The 15,653-nt window shown below is 36.3% G+C and overlaps 2 protein-coding genes across 2 annotated transcripts in view; both read left to right on the forward strand.

Moving 5' to 3' along the window:
• The first annotated feature begins 261 nt into the window (after positions 1–261).
• LOC133581734 (uncharacterized) lies at positions 262–5,553 on the forward strand. The gene is made up of 8 exons (XM_061935932.2): positions 262–866; positions 1,356–1,441; positions 1,532–1,752; positions 2,234–2,409; positions 2,794–2,868; positions 3,263–3,377; positions 4,125–4,315; positions 5,199–5,553. Exons 3-7 carry the CDS (start codon positions 1,581–1,583, stop codon positions 4,235–4,237), a joined length of 651 nt encoding a protein of 216 aa, XP_061791916.1. The 5' UTR covers positions 262–866; positions 1,356–1,441; positions 1,532–1,580; the 3' UTR covers positions 4,238–4,315; positions 5,199–5,553.
• Positions 5,554–12,768: 7,215 nt separating this feature from the next.
• Positions 12,769–15,653, forward strand: part of zcchc24 (zinc finger, CCHC domain containing 24) — a 135,395-nt gene continuing 132,510 nt past the window's right edge. The window contains exon 1 of the mRNA XM_061937823.1: positions 12,769–13,163. Within this exon, the coding sequence (XP_061793807.1) occupies positions 12,930–13,163 (234 nt within the window). The 5' untranslated portion in view covers positions 12,769–12,929. The remainder of the gene's footprint in view (positions 13,164–15,653) is intronic.

Below are 15,653 nucleotides of genomic sequence, written 5' to 3' on the forward strand. Positions count from 1 at the left end.
AAATATATAGAACGCTATAGAATTTCGTCGGAATTTCTTTAGAACTGAAGATTCTATAGAATATGTATTCAAAATTCTATAGAAATTCTATAGACATCAGCTTCATGTGCTGGAAGGTCTTTTCACTGTTCTATAGAGCTGGGAATTCTATAGAATATCCTATAGAAATTCTATAGACATTACATTATCTGATGAAAAGTCCATAGATTGTTCTATAGAACTGGGCATTCTATAGAATGTCTAACAGAAATTCTATAGACATTACTTTATCTGCTGAAAGGTCTATAGATTGTTCTATAGAACTGGGCATTCTATAGAATGTCTAACAGAAATTCTATAGACATTATCCTTTATCTGCTGAAAGTTCTATAGATTGTTCCATGGAATAAAATTCTATAAAATGGCAGCAGCGCTATCACCATAGCATTGATTAATCTCATTAAGTTGATTCACCAGACTTGAGCTTGTTTTTTGAACAATGCAGGATGTCTCCCTCAATTATGAAAATGTTAATTTTGTATCATTCAAAATTGTGAGGTGTCATTTCAAGGCGGACACCCAGAACTTCGGCAGACTTTATTTTTAAAAGTATATTTATTCCAATAAATCAATTTATTTTTATTTTTAGAGTTTTTGAGTTATCTATAAGTAAAAAGTGTGAATATTTTCGTAACTTACTTTTTTATGTGATAAAATTAATTTTATTGGACTTCCAACATAAATTGATTTAGCAAAACTCAGTTCAAAGGTTTAAATCAGACCTAAAACGTCAGGACCCGCCCACGTACCTGCATGCAGCTGTGGAAGAACAAGCCCAGACACGTTTCTTCACGGAGCCCAATAGGAAAACACTTTACCGAACTCATGTAAGTAACAATTTATATTGTTAAAAGTCAGTATTTGCCAGGATTTAAATGTATACATTTTCAAAAGCATGGTTCAATGTTATATTTAGTTTACTACTTTTCCCGCCGTAACATTACAAACCCCCCCCCCCCCCCCCCCCCCCCCAAACACGATAGATAGAACTGCTCTCGTTTTGTTATAAAATAACAAAACTGTTTTAAGGCTGCAATCACAACCAAATTCATGTATAGTTGGTAATAATCGCGTTGTATCAATGTTTCTCATATCCGACACTAATAAGTGCGAATATGTTTCAAATCAACTTTTTTTTTAAATTATTTATTTTTCCCCTTCGCGCTTGCCGTAGTTGCAAAGCAGATTTCGCGGGCAGTTTGAGTTGGTGATGGCGGCCACAACGTCCATGTTGACTTCACTCGCTCTTTCTAAGCTGCCCAAGTCACGTCGGAGTTCATTGACGGTAACTTTGTTGGCTTAAACATCACATTTAGGTTTAGGGTCTTCTAGGCGCGATGCGAGACGTCACAAGCGGGCTAACGTTGAGCCAAACAGCAGCTTCGAGGCACGGGCGGAAATGGTGAGCTAGCAAAACTAGCCTAATTTATTATTATTATTATTATTATCATCCCTCCATTGTTTGTAACGTCAGGCTTGTGTGATCACACAGAGAAGGAGTTTGGCCCCCAGTCAGGTCGCCAAACGGAAGCAAGGGGAGGATGATCATCGAGACGAAATATAGTATATTAACCACGAGCGGTTCTCGAGAGAAGATGAATGGAGAAAATTGGGACAGTGATGAAGAAGTCCAAGTTCCATGGCCACTCAACAAAGCAGGAGGAAGGAAGCAGTCACAAACCAAATACGTGGCAAGAATTCTGAGATTTGGTGGTAATTAATAAACAGTTGAAAACTTTTCAATTCAATTCAGTAAAAAGTATACGTTTTACCAGAAGTACATATAAATATAGATATATTTAATATAGATATATTTAATGTACTTCTGATTTTACACCTTGAACTTTCGACTTTGTTTATGTAAAGTTAAATTTAATTAGTATAATTTTTTTTCTTCCATGATTGATAGTAATTTCTCATCAGTGCAGCCCTGGTATACTGAATGTTTCAATCTGCAATGCTGAGGTGATTGTCATGATAGTACAGACTTAACCTTGACAATTTTTTAATATGGCTGTAAGCCTGTAAATAAGGGAAAGTAAGGTGAAATTTGTTTCTCGCTGAGGTGAATTTCTGAATCATCAGAACTGTAGGTATACCAAAGTAATTTAGTGATAACAATCTGCTGCTGAAATGTATGACTAACTGTACAGTTTAATTTAGCTTAATGTGGCACATATTTGTTTTTACACAGAAGACACACGTGAACTGACGCCATATTTGAAAGCCGCTCAGGATGGCAAGGATGTACCCCTTACTGGTGATTTGGAATATGGCAGAGGCAAGAGAAACAAACAGCCAAAGTCTTGGTCATCAGACAGTGAGAGCAAGGATGAAAGTGTTGAGGAGACTCTATCTGACAGACAGCAGGTACTTTTATTTCAGTGGTGTTGTCGCGATATGACCGAAATAGTGTTGAAAGCGACGTTAAACGTTAATTCACTCACTCACTATTTCAGTGGTGTTTCAACTGTGTGAGGTTTTGTAGGATTCAATCCCATACTTTTGAAGTACCTTGTCAGTTTTTCTTTATCATAAAAGTTAATCAAATCATGTTTCATTGTAGGCTTTAAAGTTATTGAATATTTTGATTCAATTCGACCAACTCAGACAGAATAATATTCAAGACAAATTGAGGTGTTGACAGACTTTCTGCATGTACTCGAAAATCTATCATTTCTGCAAACATATTTCTTCACTTCAATGGCATATAAAAGAACTGAACACGTTTTCTTGTTAATCTTGATTTTTCAGAAGAAAAAGAGGAAAGTAAGCCGTACAGCTGTGGGATATGATGCTCGGGCACAATTGAAGGCCCAACTTGCTGCTGTGAGTACATGAATAGAATAGAATAGGATTTTATTGGTTAATCAAAGCACCCTCTCGAGGCAAACAATCACAAGTGCCTAGCATTCATTTGAAATCGAGGACGTAAAAATTGCATCCCTGGCAACTGGTTTAAAACACAAGTTTATACTTTTACTTATATGAAAATAACACTACAAATACCTGATGAACAGTGCCTCCTGTGTGAATGGCTTACTGCTACATGTACATGTAGCATATTCAAATTAATGTGCCTACAAGGTTGCTTATACATGTAAAACTTATATGGTGCTGTCAGGGCCGTATCCAGGACAAATTGCTTCCGGAAAACATATGAGCGCCCAAATTAATCATAATACAAATTATTTCATTTGATTTACTATTTTGACATTTTCAGCTGGGAAGAACTTCACCGAAAGATACATGTACAGAAATGGAATCCCTGAAGAAGGAAGTCCTCCAGTTGAGAGAGGAAAACAAATCCCTTCGAGATGCATTGAGGGTTGTTGAAGGTAGGTTTTCTTATTCTAGAAGTATGTTATTGTAATTATCATAGGTTGATGGAAAATATGCTTACATGTCGATGTATGAAATAACTTTCTTATTACTGTATTTTCATCTAACTTTGGCCTACGGGTATTGTCGTCATGTACGGCTGTCCATCCGTCACCGCAATATTTACAGAATCGTTTCATGTACGGAAACCAAACTTGTTACATCTATTTATCTTAGTGTAACAAGAAGCCTATCGAAAATGAGTCGTCTCGGACAATATTTTCCAGAGTTATGCCCCTTTTTTCCAATAAAAATCCATTTATGATTTGGGATAATTTCAGAACTGTTGCATATACAACATCCTAAGTTGTGATGTCCTCCCCTCTAAATAAGGGGAGGACATATGGTACTTGTTTGTTTGTCTGTCTGTCCGTCCGTTTTTGTGTGTTTCTCTTATATTAGCAAGAGTTACGTCCCTTCCTTCTTGATATTTTGTCTCAGCTGGATATCTGATTAATACTTGACCGACAAATATTAAATCTTCGCGTGGTCAGGATGAATTAATATATATGGTTATATATATTTTTCATCTTTGATTGCTTCCTTACCATGTTTCCCTTGACTTGAACAAGATTCCTATCAAAATACCCTTACATTATGATAGCTGGGGTTAGAGCCGAGCGGTTTGGATATCGCCAGCTTCATGTTATTAATGTATTTTTTTTTATTGTGTCTGCATCACAATGTACTTTTTTCTATTAAAGGACTTCCTGGCCTGCTAATGAAGATGGACGACTTATCACATCAGGCAACAATACTATCAGCTCGACGTCCTGCTGTCGCTCTGCCAGAGAGGAGCTGGCCAACAGCAGCTTGACAGGAAAAAAATCCAATGCTTTTAAGGATAAGCATGAGAAACCAAAACTGGATGACAAGAAAGTGTCTGCTATTATTGGTGAGTATAAGTTAAATCAATCTGATTAAAACCATATCCACATCAGGGAAGTGGATCTGACCCTTTTCCTATCTCCAAGTCGTTCCGTGATCGTTTGGCATGAAGTATAGATATCCATAGCTTCCAGTCTGCTTGGTCCATGAATTGACTGCGAGATGTTCGTTTTGACAGATTTATAGGCATGGGTGGTCACATTAGCTTTGATCTCGTCGGAAACCAACATCAAGTGACAAAGCAAAAACCGCAGCGCACGGATATCTACACCTTTTTCTCGTTTGATATCTTATATCGGCATTCTCCGCCTTACTATTTAACAACTAGCGTCGGGAATTTCCGTGAGTTCTGCTGCAAGTTGAGAAGTGAACGACTTTTAGATAGGGAATGTGTCAGATCCCCTTCCCGATGTGGATATGGTTTCAATCAGATTGAAGTTAAATATTTTTATTAGAATTCTATTAATGCACTTTCGTGATTGTTCGAACGCCATTGGGGACACCCATCAAGTACACAACAAGATTCACAAGAAAGTGAAATCCTGAAAATAATTTGAAAAATATTTCACACACTGAATGGATTTTCTATATAGCTAATGAATAGTGTACATGCACTGTCAGAATTTGATACAGATTTGTTGCAGTTCGTAAAGCCTGGCATGATTGCACCACATATGATTTTGTGTGCGTCAAGCAGTGCAAGTGCCTTACAGCATAGAAACGCGTGATATGCAATGTATGCAGTGTGTTGACTATCCATTGCATTGATTAAATGATAGACATCACTCTCTTTATCGAGCTGAAAAATGCCATAGTGTGACTCATTGCATGACAGCTAGTGTCTTGGTGTCTGCAGACACTAATTCTGGTATATTTTATTGATCTTTCAGATTTTGTGAAGAAGCTCCATCCCTCAAGTGAAGCAAATGTGATAAAGAAAATCATTGGAGTGAAACTGAACATTGCGCAGAAAATGGGAAAAAAAGAAGGCCTCAGAAACAAATTCTGCTGGACGTCTAGCCGTCTCTAACAGTCGGGGAAGCGCGGTGATCATGTTGATTTATGCTGCTGACATTTATTTATTACGTCAAGATTTGAGTTACATGTATATAATAAATACAAGTCAACATTCATTCAACTGCAATATTTGTCTTTCTCCATTGCCAGTGTTAGACCACAGATTTTGTAGAATGCCTGCCCAATCATTTCTACATCATTCTGAACCGTATTCCACAGAAAGCCATTCCATAGGAGCCTGTTCTATAGAACTACTCTTTAGAACTTTCTTCTATAGCACTATTCTTTAGAGGAGATCTATAGAACCATTCTTTAGAACCCTGTTCTATAGAACCATTCTTTAGAACCATGTTCTATAGAACCATTCTTTAGAACCATGTTCTATAGAACCATTCTTTAGAACCATGTTCTATAGAACCATTCTTTAGAATCCTGTTCTATAGAACTTCGGTCCTAAAGTTCATTAGAAATTCTATAGAGATATTCTTTAGAAATTCTATAGAACTTCGGTCCTAAAGTTCATTAGAAATTCTATAGAGATATTCTTTAGAAATTCTATAGAACATTTTTTGCAGGGTTACTTCACTAATTATTATTGACTTATTTTTATTGTTATTACTTATGGAGTATCTTGTGAATAAATTGAGATCAGGAAGTGAACAAAAGTTGTAGCAACTGCTATGTAAAGGAAAAAGGGTAGGATTAAATGAGCTCTGCTTCTTCCTACTCCTTTTCGAACATGTTGAAAAGAGAAACTGGAAATGGTGATGCGTCATGTTGTATGCATGCATGTTCCAAATAAACTCAAACTCAACTCAATTAAAGCATGCAGGGGCCATATAGATATTTTTCATTTAAAAAAAACAATACAATATGTAGTTGTTTTTTTTTACCTTTTAGGATCCCCTCAAATTTGGTTCCTGGGACCCTAAGGGTCAGTCAGAAAAATGTAAAAAATAAATCATATTATTATTGTGGAGGGGGGCGTGGCCTGCGGGTCTGCCGCGGAACGGGGTGTGTCAGGACCGGCCTCGAAGGCAGCGACAGGTGCGTGGATGGCCCAGGTGGGCCTTGTTATCTAATCACCTGTCGCCTTTATTAGCAGCAGCCGTGATGAGACGAGTAGCTGGAGTCGGAGGTGCTGCTGGTAGACACAGACGCAGAACACTTTGCTGAAAAACAAAAGACTTTGCACGATTAGAGGAAAAAAAACAGTGTTCTACCCAGAATTCTGGGCTCTCCTGGCAGTGTGTGGTGGTCTGAAGAACCCACTAGAGGGCAACCTCTACAATTATATATTTATTTATTTTATTAATCGCTTGAATATTAAAATCAGCTTCAGGTGCGTCTGTCGATATAAAGCAAACAAACAAACAAAAAAGTCCAGTTTAGAGAAGCATTTAATCTTGGATACTGAATATAATCCTCCATATTGGCAGACACATTCATTTAATTCAATTTCATTCCAAGCAATAAAACAATATTTTTGCCTCTGACAAATAAAACACCCACAAACGCTGGCTTACTCTAATAAAAATGCCATGTTTGTTATAAATACAGTTAATTTTTTAAATTTTTTTTTAAAAGGCTGGCTTCTGCTGGAGAGACATGTGTCTGCTGGCTTGAGCGCCCCCACTTCTCCCAGTGTGGCGAGTCAGAGTACTGCAAGTTGCCAATATATCGGCCCCTACCTTGAGGCAGAGGTACTTGCTGCCTCATGGCCCCGCCTTTTCCCGGTGGCAAACAAGCACACGCCCCCTTGCACGCACAAGCTCAATACACTTTGCATGTAGCCGTGGAGGCACCACCTGTGTCTGCCTCACTTCTCGTCTGCCTACGCGGAATTTCCGCGATTTTGACCATGAAAATTATCAAAATACACAGGAACCACACCAAAATCACATAGCAAGCATAAACCAAAAGAGAAATGTTAAAACTTATTTTATTTTATTATTTCGTTTTTGAACATCTTATAGTCAGCCTTTTAGCCCCCCCTGGTGGCAAGGTGAGGCACTGCCTCACCTTGCTAATAATAAAAGGAAATAAAAAAATGTGTCAATGTTTTAAAATGTCACAATTTAGCACCGTTTGTATTTTAGCATACAATTGTTTTGTTAAAAGTGGGATTTTATTATGAAGGATAAATGTGTTGAATGAAAACATGCCACAAGGGGGAGCCCTTTTGATGGTTTACAGACTGCTTAAATTATGCACTAAAGCAGGGGTGTCCAAACGTTTTCTATTGGGGGCCTCACATGTTCTGGGCCAAAAATCACTTCATATTCTCGACTTCTCGCTAGTGTTACCATATCTGAGTTATTGTGTAGAAATATGGGGAAATAGCTACAAAAGTACAGTTCAATAATTAACGGTATTACAAAAAAATATCAGTTATAATAATACATAATGTTGGATATAGAGAACATACAAACCCTTTATTTATTGAATCAAAAATACTGAAATTCCACGACATAGTGAATTTGCAAACAGCTAAAATTATACACAAAGCAAACTATAATCTGCTACCCAAGAATGTACAACAATTCTTCTCAACAAAAGAGGACAAATATAATCTTAGAGAAAAATGTAATATAAATCATTTGTACGCACGTACAACACTTAAGACCTTCAGTATATCAATATGTGGAATTAAATTAAGGAATGGATTAAGCAAAGAAATCAAACAATGTACTAATATAATTAATTATGTTCAAACTTAAAGTGTTTACTAATTACAAATAAGAAAGACATTCTGAATTTATTCCATCCATCCATTCGTTTTCAAGATAATCTTACTCATCTCACCATATGAAATATAACTTACTTCACCAATTATTTTTTTATTATTGTTTTTACTTATGGAGTATATTGTGAATACATTGAGATCAGGAAGTGAACAAAAGTTGTAGCAACTTCTATGTAAAGGAAAAGGGGTAGGATTAAATAAGCTCTGCTTCTTCCTGCTCCTTTTCGAACATGTTGAATAGAGAAACTGAAAATTGTGATGCGTCATGTTGTATGCATGCATGTTCCGAATAAACTCCAACTCAACTCAATTAAAGCATGCAGGGGCCATATTGATATTTTTCATTTTAAAAACCAATACAATATGTAGTTGTTGTTTTTTTTTTACCTTTAAGGGTCCCCTCAAATTTGGTTCCTGGGACCCTAAAGGTCAGTCATAAAAATGTAAAAAATAAGTCATATTATTATTGTGGAGGGGGGCGTGGCCTGCGGGTCTGCCGCGGAACAGGGTGTGTCAGGACCGGCCTTGAAGACAGCGACAGTTGCGTAGATGGCCCAGGTGGGTCTTGTTATTTAATCACCTGTCGCCTTTATTAGGAGCAGCCGTGATGAGACGAGTAGTTGGAGTTGGAGGTGCTGCTGAGAGACACAGACGCAGAAAAGTCATATTATTTATTTAGTTATTTTATTCTGCGCTTGAATATTAAAATCAACTTCAGGTCGGTCTGTCGATATAAAGTAAACAAACAAACAAACAAAGTTAATGTGTCTGCCCTTTTTGTCAAAGAAAACCATGTATCTTATGGCGAAACCACAAAATATGTCATATTTGAAGTGAAATGAATTATATGTATATAACGCTTTTTTCTCTCGCAACTCAAAGTGAAAGCCATTATTTTAATCTTTTTTGAAGGCCTACTGAAATGCGATTTTCTTATTTAAACGGGGATAGCAGGTCCATTCTATGTGTCATACTTGATCATTTCGCGATATTGCCATATTTTTGCTGAAAGGATTTAGTGGAGAACATCGACGATAAAGTTTGCAACTTTTGGTCGCTGATAAAAAAGCCTTGCCTGTACCGGAAGTAGCAGACGAGTAGCGTGACGTCACAGGTTGTGGAGCTCCTCACATCTGCACATTGTTTACAATCATGGCCACCAGCAGCGAGAGCGATTCGGACCGAGAAAGCGACGATTTCCCCATTAATTTGAGCGAGGATGAAAGATTCGTGGATGAGGAAAGTGAGAGTGAAGGACTAGAGGGCAGTGGGAGCGATTCAGATAGGGAAGATGCTGTGAGAGGCGGGTGGGACCTGATATTCAGCTGGGAATGACTAAAACAGTAAATAAACACAAGACATATATATATTCTATTAGCCACAACACAACCAGGCTTATATTTAATATGCCACAAATTAATCCCGCATAACAAACACCTCCCCCCTCCCGTCCATATAACCCGCCAATACAACTCAAACACCTGCACAACACACTCAATCCCACAGCCCAAAGTATCGTTCACCTCCCCAAAGTTCATACAGCACATATATTTCCCCAAAGTCCCCAAAGTTACGTACGTGACATGCACATAGCGGCACGAACGTACGGGCAAGCGATCAAATGTTTGGAAGCGTACTCACGGTACCGTGTCTGCGTATCCAACTCAAAGTCTTCCTGGTAAGAGTCTCTGTTGTCCCAGTTCTCCACAGGCCAATGGTAAAGCTTGACTGTCATCTTCCGGGAATGTAAACAATGAAACACCGGCTGTGTTTGTGTTGCTGCAGCCGCCCGCAATACACCGCTTCCCACCTACAGCTTTCTTCTTTGCTGTCTCCATTGTTCATTGAACAAATTGCAAAAGATTCACCAACACAGATGTCCAGAATACTGTGGAATTTTGCGATGAAAACAGACGACTTAATAGCTGGCCACCATGCTGTCCCAAAATGTCCTCTACAATCCGTGACATCACGCGCTGATGTCATCATACCGAGACGTTTTCAGCAGGATATTTCGCGCAAAATTTAAAATTGCACTTTAGTAAGTATAGTATAGTAAGTATTGGCATGTGTTGCAATGTAAAGATTTCATCATTGATATATAAACTATCAGACTGCTTGGTCGGTAGTAGTGGCTTTCAGTAGGCCTTTAAGCTACGTTTGAACCGGTGTGGGTGCCACTGGGAGTGTCTTGCCCAAAGACACAATGGCAGAGACTAGGATGACGGAAGCGGGAATCGCACCTGGAACCCTCAACCGCTCTACCGACTGAGCCACGCCGTTCCCTAATAAGTAACTGGAGCCTTTAATAGGTCGATAATTCATAACAATTATTTTTTTGAGTTTGAGCAATGACATTTAAAAAAAAAAAATCCCACTAAAGTTATTGGGGATCTAAAGAGACCGCACTTATATAAATTGTTAAAAATAAGTCATACATTGTGTTGTTTTACTTTTAACACTCAAGTCTCAGGATTAACTTCAGACTTTTGTGGGTTTTTTTTCCAATTTGTTTGTTTAATGCCCTTTTTGTAAAAAAAAAATAATAATAATAATAATTGTTTATACAGCAAACATGCACACAAAATATATTTCAAAGTGGAATGTTTGATTTGGAGTAGAGATAGTATCGGACTGCAGATATCATCGGCCGATAAATGCTTCAAAATATGATATCGGAAATTATCGGTATCGGTTTCAAAAAGTAAAACTTATGACTTTTTAAAACGCCGCTGTGTACACGGACGTAGGGAGAAGTACAGAGCGCCAATAAACCTTAAAGGCACTGCCTTTGCGTACCGGCCCAATCACATAATATCTACGGCTTTACACACACACAAGTGAATGCAAGGCATACTTGGTCAACAGCCATACAGGTCACACTGAGGGTGGCCGTATAAACAACTTTAACACTGTTACAAATATGTGCCACACTGTGAACCCACACCAAACAAGAATGACAAACACATTTCGGGAGAACATCCGCACCGTAACACAACATAAACACAACAGAACAAATACCCAGAACCCCTTGCAGCACTAACTCTTCCGGAACGCTACAATATACACCCACCGCTACGCCATACTTGCCAACCCTCCCGGATTTTCCGGGAGACTCCCGAAATTCAGCGCCTCTCCCGAAAACCTCCAGGGACAAATTTTCTCCCGAAAATCTCCCGAAATTCAGGCGGACTCAGGTCCTCCACAATATAAAAAAGCTCACCTGCCCAATCACGTTATAACTATAGAATGATGGAGGGCGAGTTCTTGGTTTCTTATGTGGGTTTATTGTTAGGCCGTTTCATTAACGTCCTCCCAGCGTGGCAACAACACACAACAACAGCAGTCACTTTTTTGTATACCGTAAAGCAGTTCGTCTGCCGTAAACAGCAATGTTGTGACACTCTTAAACAGGACAATACTGCCATCTAGTGCATTTGATGAAAGCACTTTTGTGCGTGCCACACATCAATGCATCATCAGAGAGGGTGTTCAGCATGGTTCGAAAAATAGTGACAGAGAATAGAACAAGGATGGACAATTCAACCCTTAACTCAACAATGAGTAGATGAGTGTTATGTGTGTGTATAAGTGTAAATAAATGAACACTGAAATTCAAGTATTTATTATATATATATATATATATATATATATATATATATAATAAAATATATATATATATATATATAAAAAAAAATAAAAAAAAATATATATATATATATATATATATATATACATATATAGCTAGAATTCACTGAACGTCAAGTATTTCTTATATATATATATATAAGAAATACTTGACGTTCAGTATATATATATATATATATATATATATATATATATATATATATATATATATATATACATATATATATATATATATATATAAGAAATACTTGACGTTCAGTGAATTCTAGCTGTAAATATACTCCTCCCCTTTTAGCCACGCCCCCAACCACGCCCCCGTCCCACCCCGACCACGCCCACCCCCACCCCTCCCCCCACCTACCGAAATCGGAGGTCTCAAGGTTGGCAAGTATGCGCTATGCCCTACGCCCCCACCTCAAACACCCCCCCCCCCAACCCCGCCCACCTCAACCTCCTCATGCTCTCTCAGGGAGAGCATGTCCCAAATTCCAAGCTGCTGTTTTACAGTCTGCAGGGATACAGTCCGTAAGCACACATGATTGTATTTCTTTATGACAAAAAACAACAACAAAAAAACCCCCATAATTAAGGCATAATAATGTGTTAATTCCACGACTGTATATATCGGTTGATATCGGTATCGGTTGATATTGGTATCGGTAATTAAAGAGTTGGACAATATCGGATTATCAGATATCGGCAAAAAGCCATTATCGGACATCCCTCTTCTATACTAATAGAAAGTAAACAGTTTTTACATCCAAGTATTAGACACGTTGTAAGTAATCTATATTAATATAAATTAAACAAGTTTATTAGAAAAGTAACAATGACATACTATTTAATGTTTTTCAGGATGCACAGTGTTAACTTCATAGGTGAAAATGCATGGTTTTGCCTCCAAAGCGCATGTCATGAATATTCATGAGGAAGCGAGCGCTGATTGGCCAGCGTTCTCAGCGACTTCCTTCCTGTCCTCATTGAATATTCAAATATGCTCTCCGTGCCGGAGTGCAATAAAGGCAGATAGCGGACCATGGCGAGGAAGGGGGAACTTTTCCATACTATGACTTTTGTCTAACGCTTCACTGGGGCCAGGCTCCGGGTGTGAAGGGGGCTCTTTTACCGGGAACACACAGAGAGGGGAAACAAAGGGAGAAGTGGACTTCTCGGACAAGAAGAGAAGATTGAAAGTATCAGCGTCGTGAAGATGAGCTTAATGTCTGCCATCGACACCAGTGCCTCCGTGTACCAGCCCGCCCAGCTCCTCAACTGGGTCTATCTGTCCCTGCAGGACCCTCACCACCAGACCAGCGCCTTTGACGCCTTCAGACCCGAACCCAACTCTTCCCACCCGGACCTCAACTACAGCAAGAGTCCGGACTTGAGCTCCTCGCTCAACTCCAACTATCTCAACAACTTCTTGCAGCTGCAACGCAACGAGGTGACATTCATTACTACATGACATTCATGTGTAATAATAATCATAATAATAATAATAATAATAATAATAATCATAACTACATGACATTCATGTGTAATAATAATCATCATAATAAGAATAATAATAATAATAATAATAACTACATGACATTCATGTGTAATAATAATCATCATAATAAGAATAATAAGAATAATAATGATAACTAGATGACATTCATGTGTAATAATAATAATCATAATAATAATAATAATCATAACTACATGACATTCATGTGTAATAATAATATTAATAATAATGATAATAATGATAATAATAACTAGATGACATTCATGTGTAATAATAATAATAATAATAAAAATAATATGAATAATAATATGAATAACTAGATGACATTCATGTGTAATAATAATAATAATAATAATAATAATAATAATAACTAGATGACATGCACGTGTAATAATAATAATAATAATAATTATTATAATAATCATAATCATAACTACATGACATTCATGTGTAATAATAATAATAATCATAATAATAGTAATAATAATAATCATAACTACATGAAATTCATGTGTAGTAATAATTATCATAATAATAATAATAATCAGCATAATCCCAATAATAATAACTAGATAACATTCATGTGTAATAATAATAATCATAATAATAATAATAATCATAACTACATGCCATTCATTTGTAATAATAATATTAATAATACTAATAATAATGATAATAATAACTAGATGACATTCATGTGTAATAATAATGATACAAATAATAATATGAATAATAATATGAATAACTAGATGACATTCATGTGTAATAATAATAATATTAATCATAATAATATGAATAATAATATGAATAACTAGATGACATTCATGTGTAATAATAATAATAATAATAATAATAATAATAACTAGATGACATGCATGTGTAATAATAATAATAATAATAATAATCATAATCATAATCATAACTACATGACGTTCATGTGTAATAATAATAATAATCATAATAATAGTAATAAAAACAATCATAACTACATGACATTCATGTGTAGTAATAATAATAATAATCATAATAATAATCAGCATCATCCCAATAATAATAACTAGATGACATTCATGTGTAATAATAATATCAATAATAACTTGGTGGCATTCATGTGTAATAATAATAATAATGATAATGATAATAATAATAATATGAATAACCAGATGACATGCATGTGTAATTATAATAATAATAACAAGATGACATTCATGTGTAATAATAATATTAATAACTACATGACATTCATGTGTAATAATAATCATCATAATAATGATAATAATAATAATATGAATACAAATAATAACTAGATGACATTCATGTGTAATAATAATATTAATAATAATAATAATGATAATAATAACTAGATGACATTCATGTGTAATAATAATAATCATCATAATAATAGTAATAAAAACAGTCATAACTACATGACATTCATGTGTAGTAATAATAATCATAATAATAATAATAATCAGCATCACCCCAATAATAATAACTAGATGACATTCATGTGTAATAATAATATTAATAATAACTAGGTGGCATTCATGTGTAATAATAATAATAATAATAATATGAAAAACCAAATGACAAGCATGTGTAATTATAATAATAATAACAAGATGACATTCATGTGTAATAATAATATTAATAACTAGATGACATGCATGTGTAATAATAATAATAATAATTAAAGCTGCAAGCAGCGATGGACAGGACCGACCTTGAGGGCTCATAAAATCCAAACCGGAGCAGTAATTAAAACTCTTTCATAAACTTTTAATCAGAAGGGTTCAATGGGCAGCACGGTGGAAGAGGGGTTAGTGCGTCTGCCTCACAATACAAATGTCCTGACTCTGAGTAGTCCTGGGCTCGGGATCTTTCTGTGTGGAGTTTGCATGTTCTCCCCGTGACTGCGTGGGTTCCCTCCGGGTACTCCGGCTTCCTCCCACCTCCAAAGACATGCACCTGGGGATAGGTTGATTGGCAACACTAAATTGGCCCTAGTGTGTGAATGTGAGTGTGAATGTTGTCTGTCTATCTGTGTTGGCCCTGCGATGAGGTGGCGACTTGTCCAGGGTGTACCCCGCCTTCCGCCCGATTGTAGCTCAGATAGGCTCCAGCGCCCCCCGCGACCCCAAAGGGAATAAGCGGTAGAAAATGGATGGAATAATAATCATAACTACATGACATTCATGTGTAATAATAATATTAATAATAATAATAATAATGATAATAATAACTAGATGACATTCATGTGTAATAATAATAATAAAAATAACAATATGAATAATAATATGAATAACTAGATGACATTCATGTGTAATAATAATAATATGAATAATAATAATATGAATAATAATATGAATAACTAGATGACATTCATGTGTAATAATAATAATAATAATAATAATAATAATAACT

Source organism: Nerophis lumbriciformis, linkage group LG02 (assembly GCF_033978685.3).
Source record: "Nerophis lumbriciformis linkage group LG02, RoL_Nlum_v2.1, whole genome shotgun sequence".
NCBI lineage: Eukaryota > Metazoa > Chordata > Actinopteri > Syngnathiformes > Syngnathidae > Nerophis > Nerophis lumbriciformis.

Bases quoted from the DNA above. Each gene is read 5' to 3' on its own strand.
- LOC133581734 (XM_061935932.2), top strand. From the start codon at position 1,581: ATGATCATCGAGACGAAATATAGTATATTAACCACGAGCGGTTCTCGA. The intron at 2,869-3,262 runs GTGAGTACATGA...TGACATTTTCAG, and splicing joins TGAAGGCCCAACTTGCTGCT to CTGGGAAGAACTTCACCGAA. The intron at 3,378-4,124 runs GTAGGTTTTCTT...TTTCTATTAAAG, and splicing joins TGCATTGAGGGTTGTTGAAG to GACTTCCTGGCCTGCTAATG.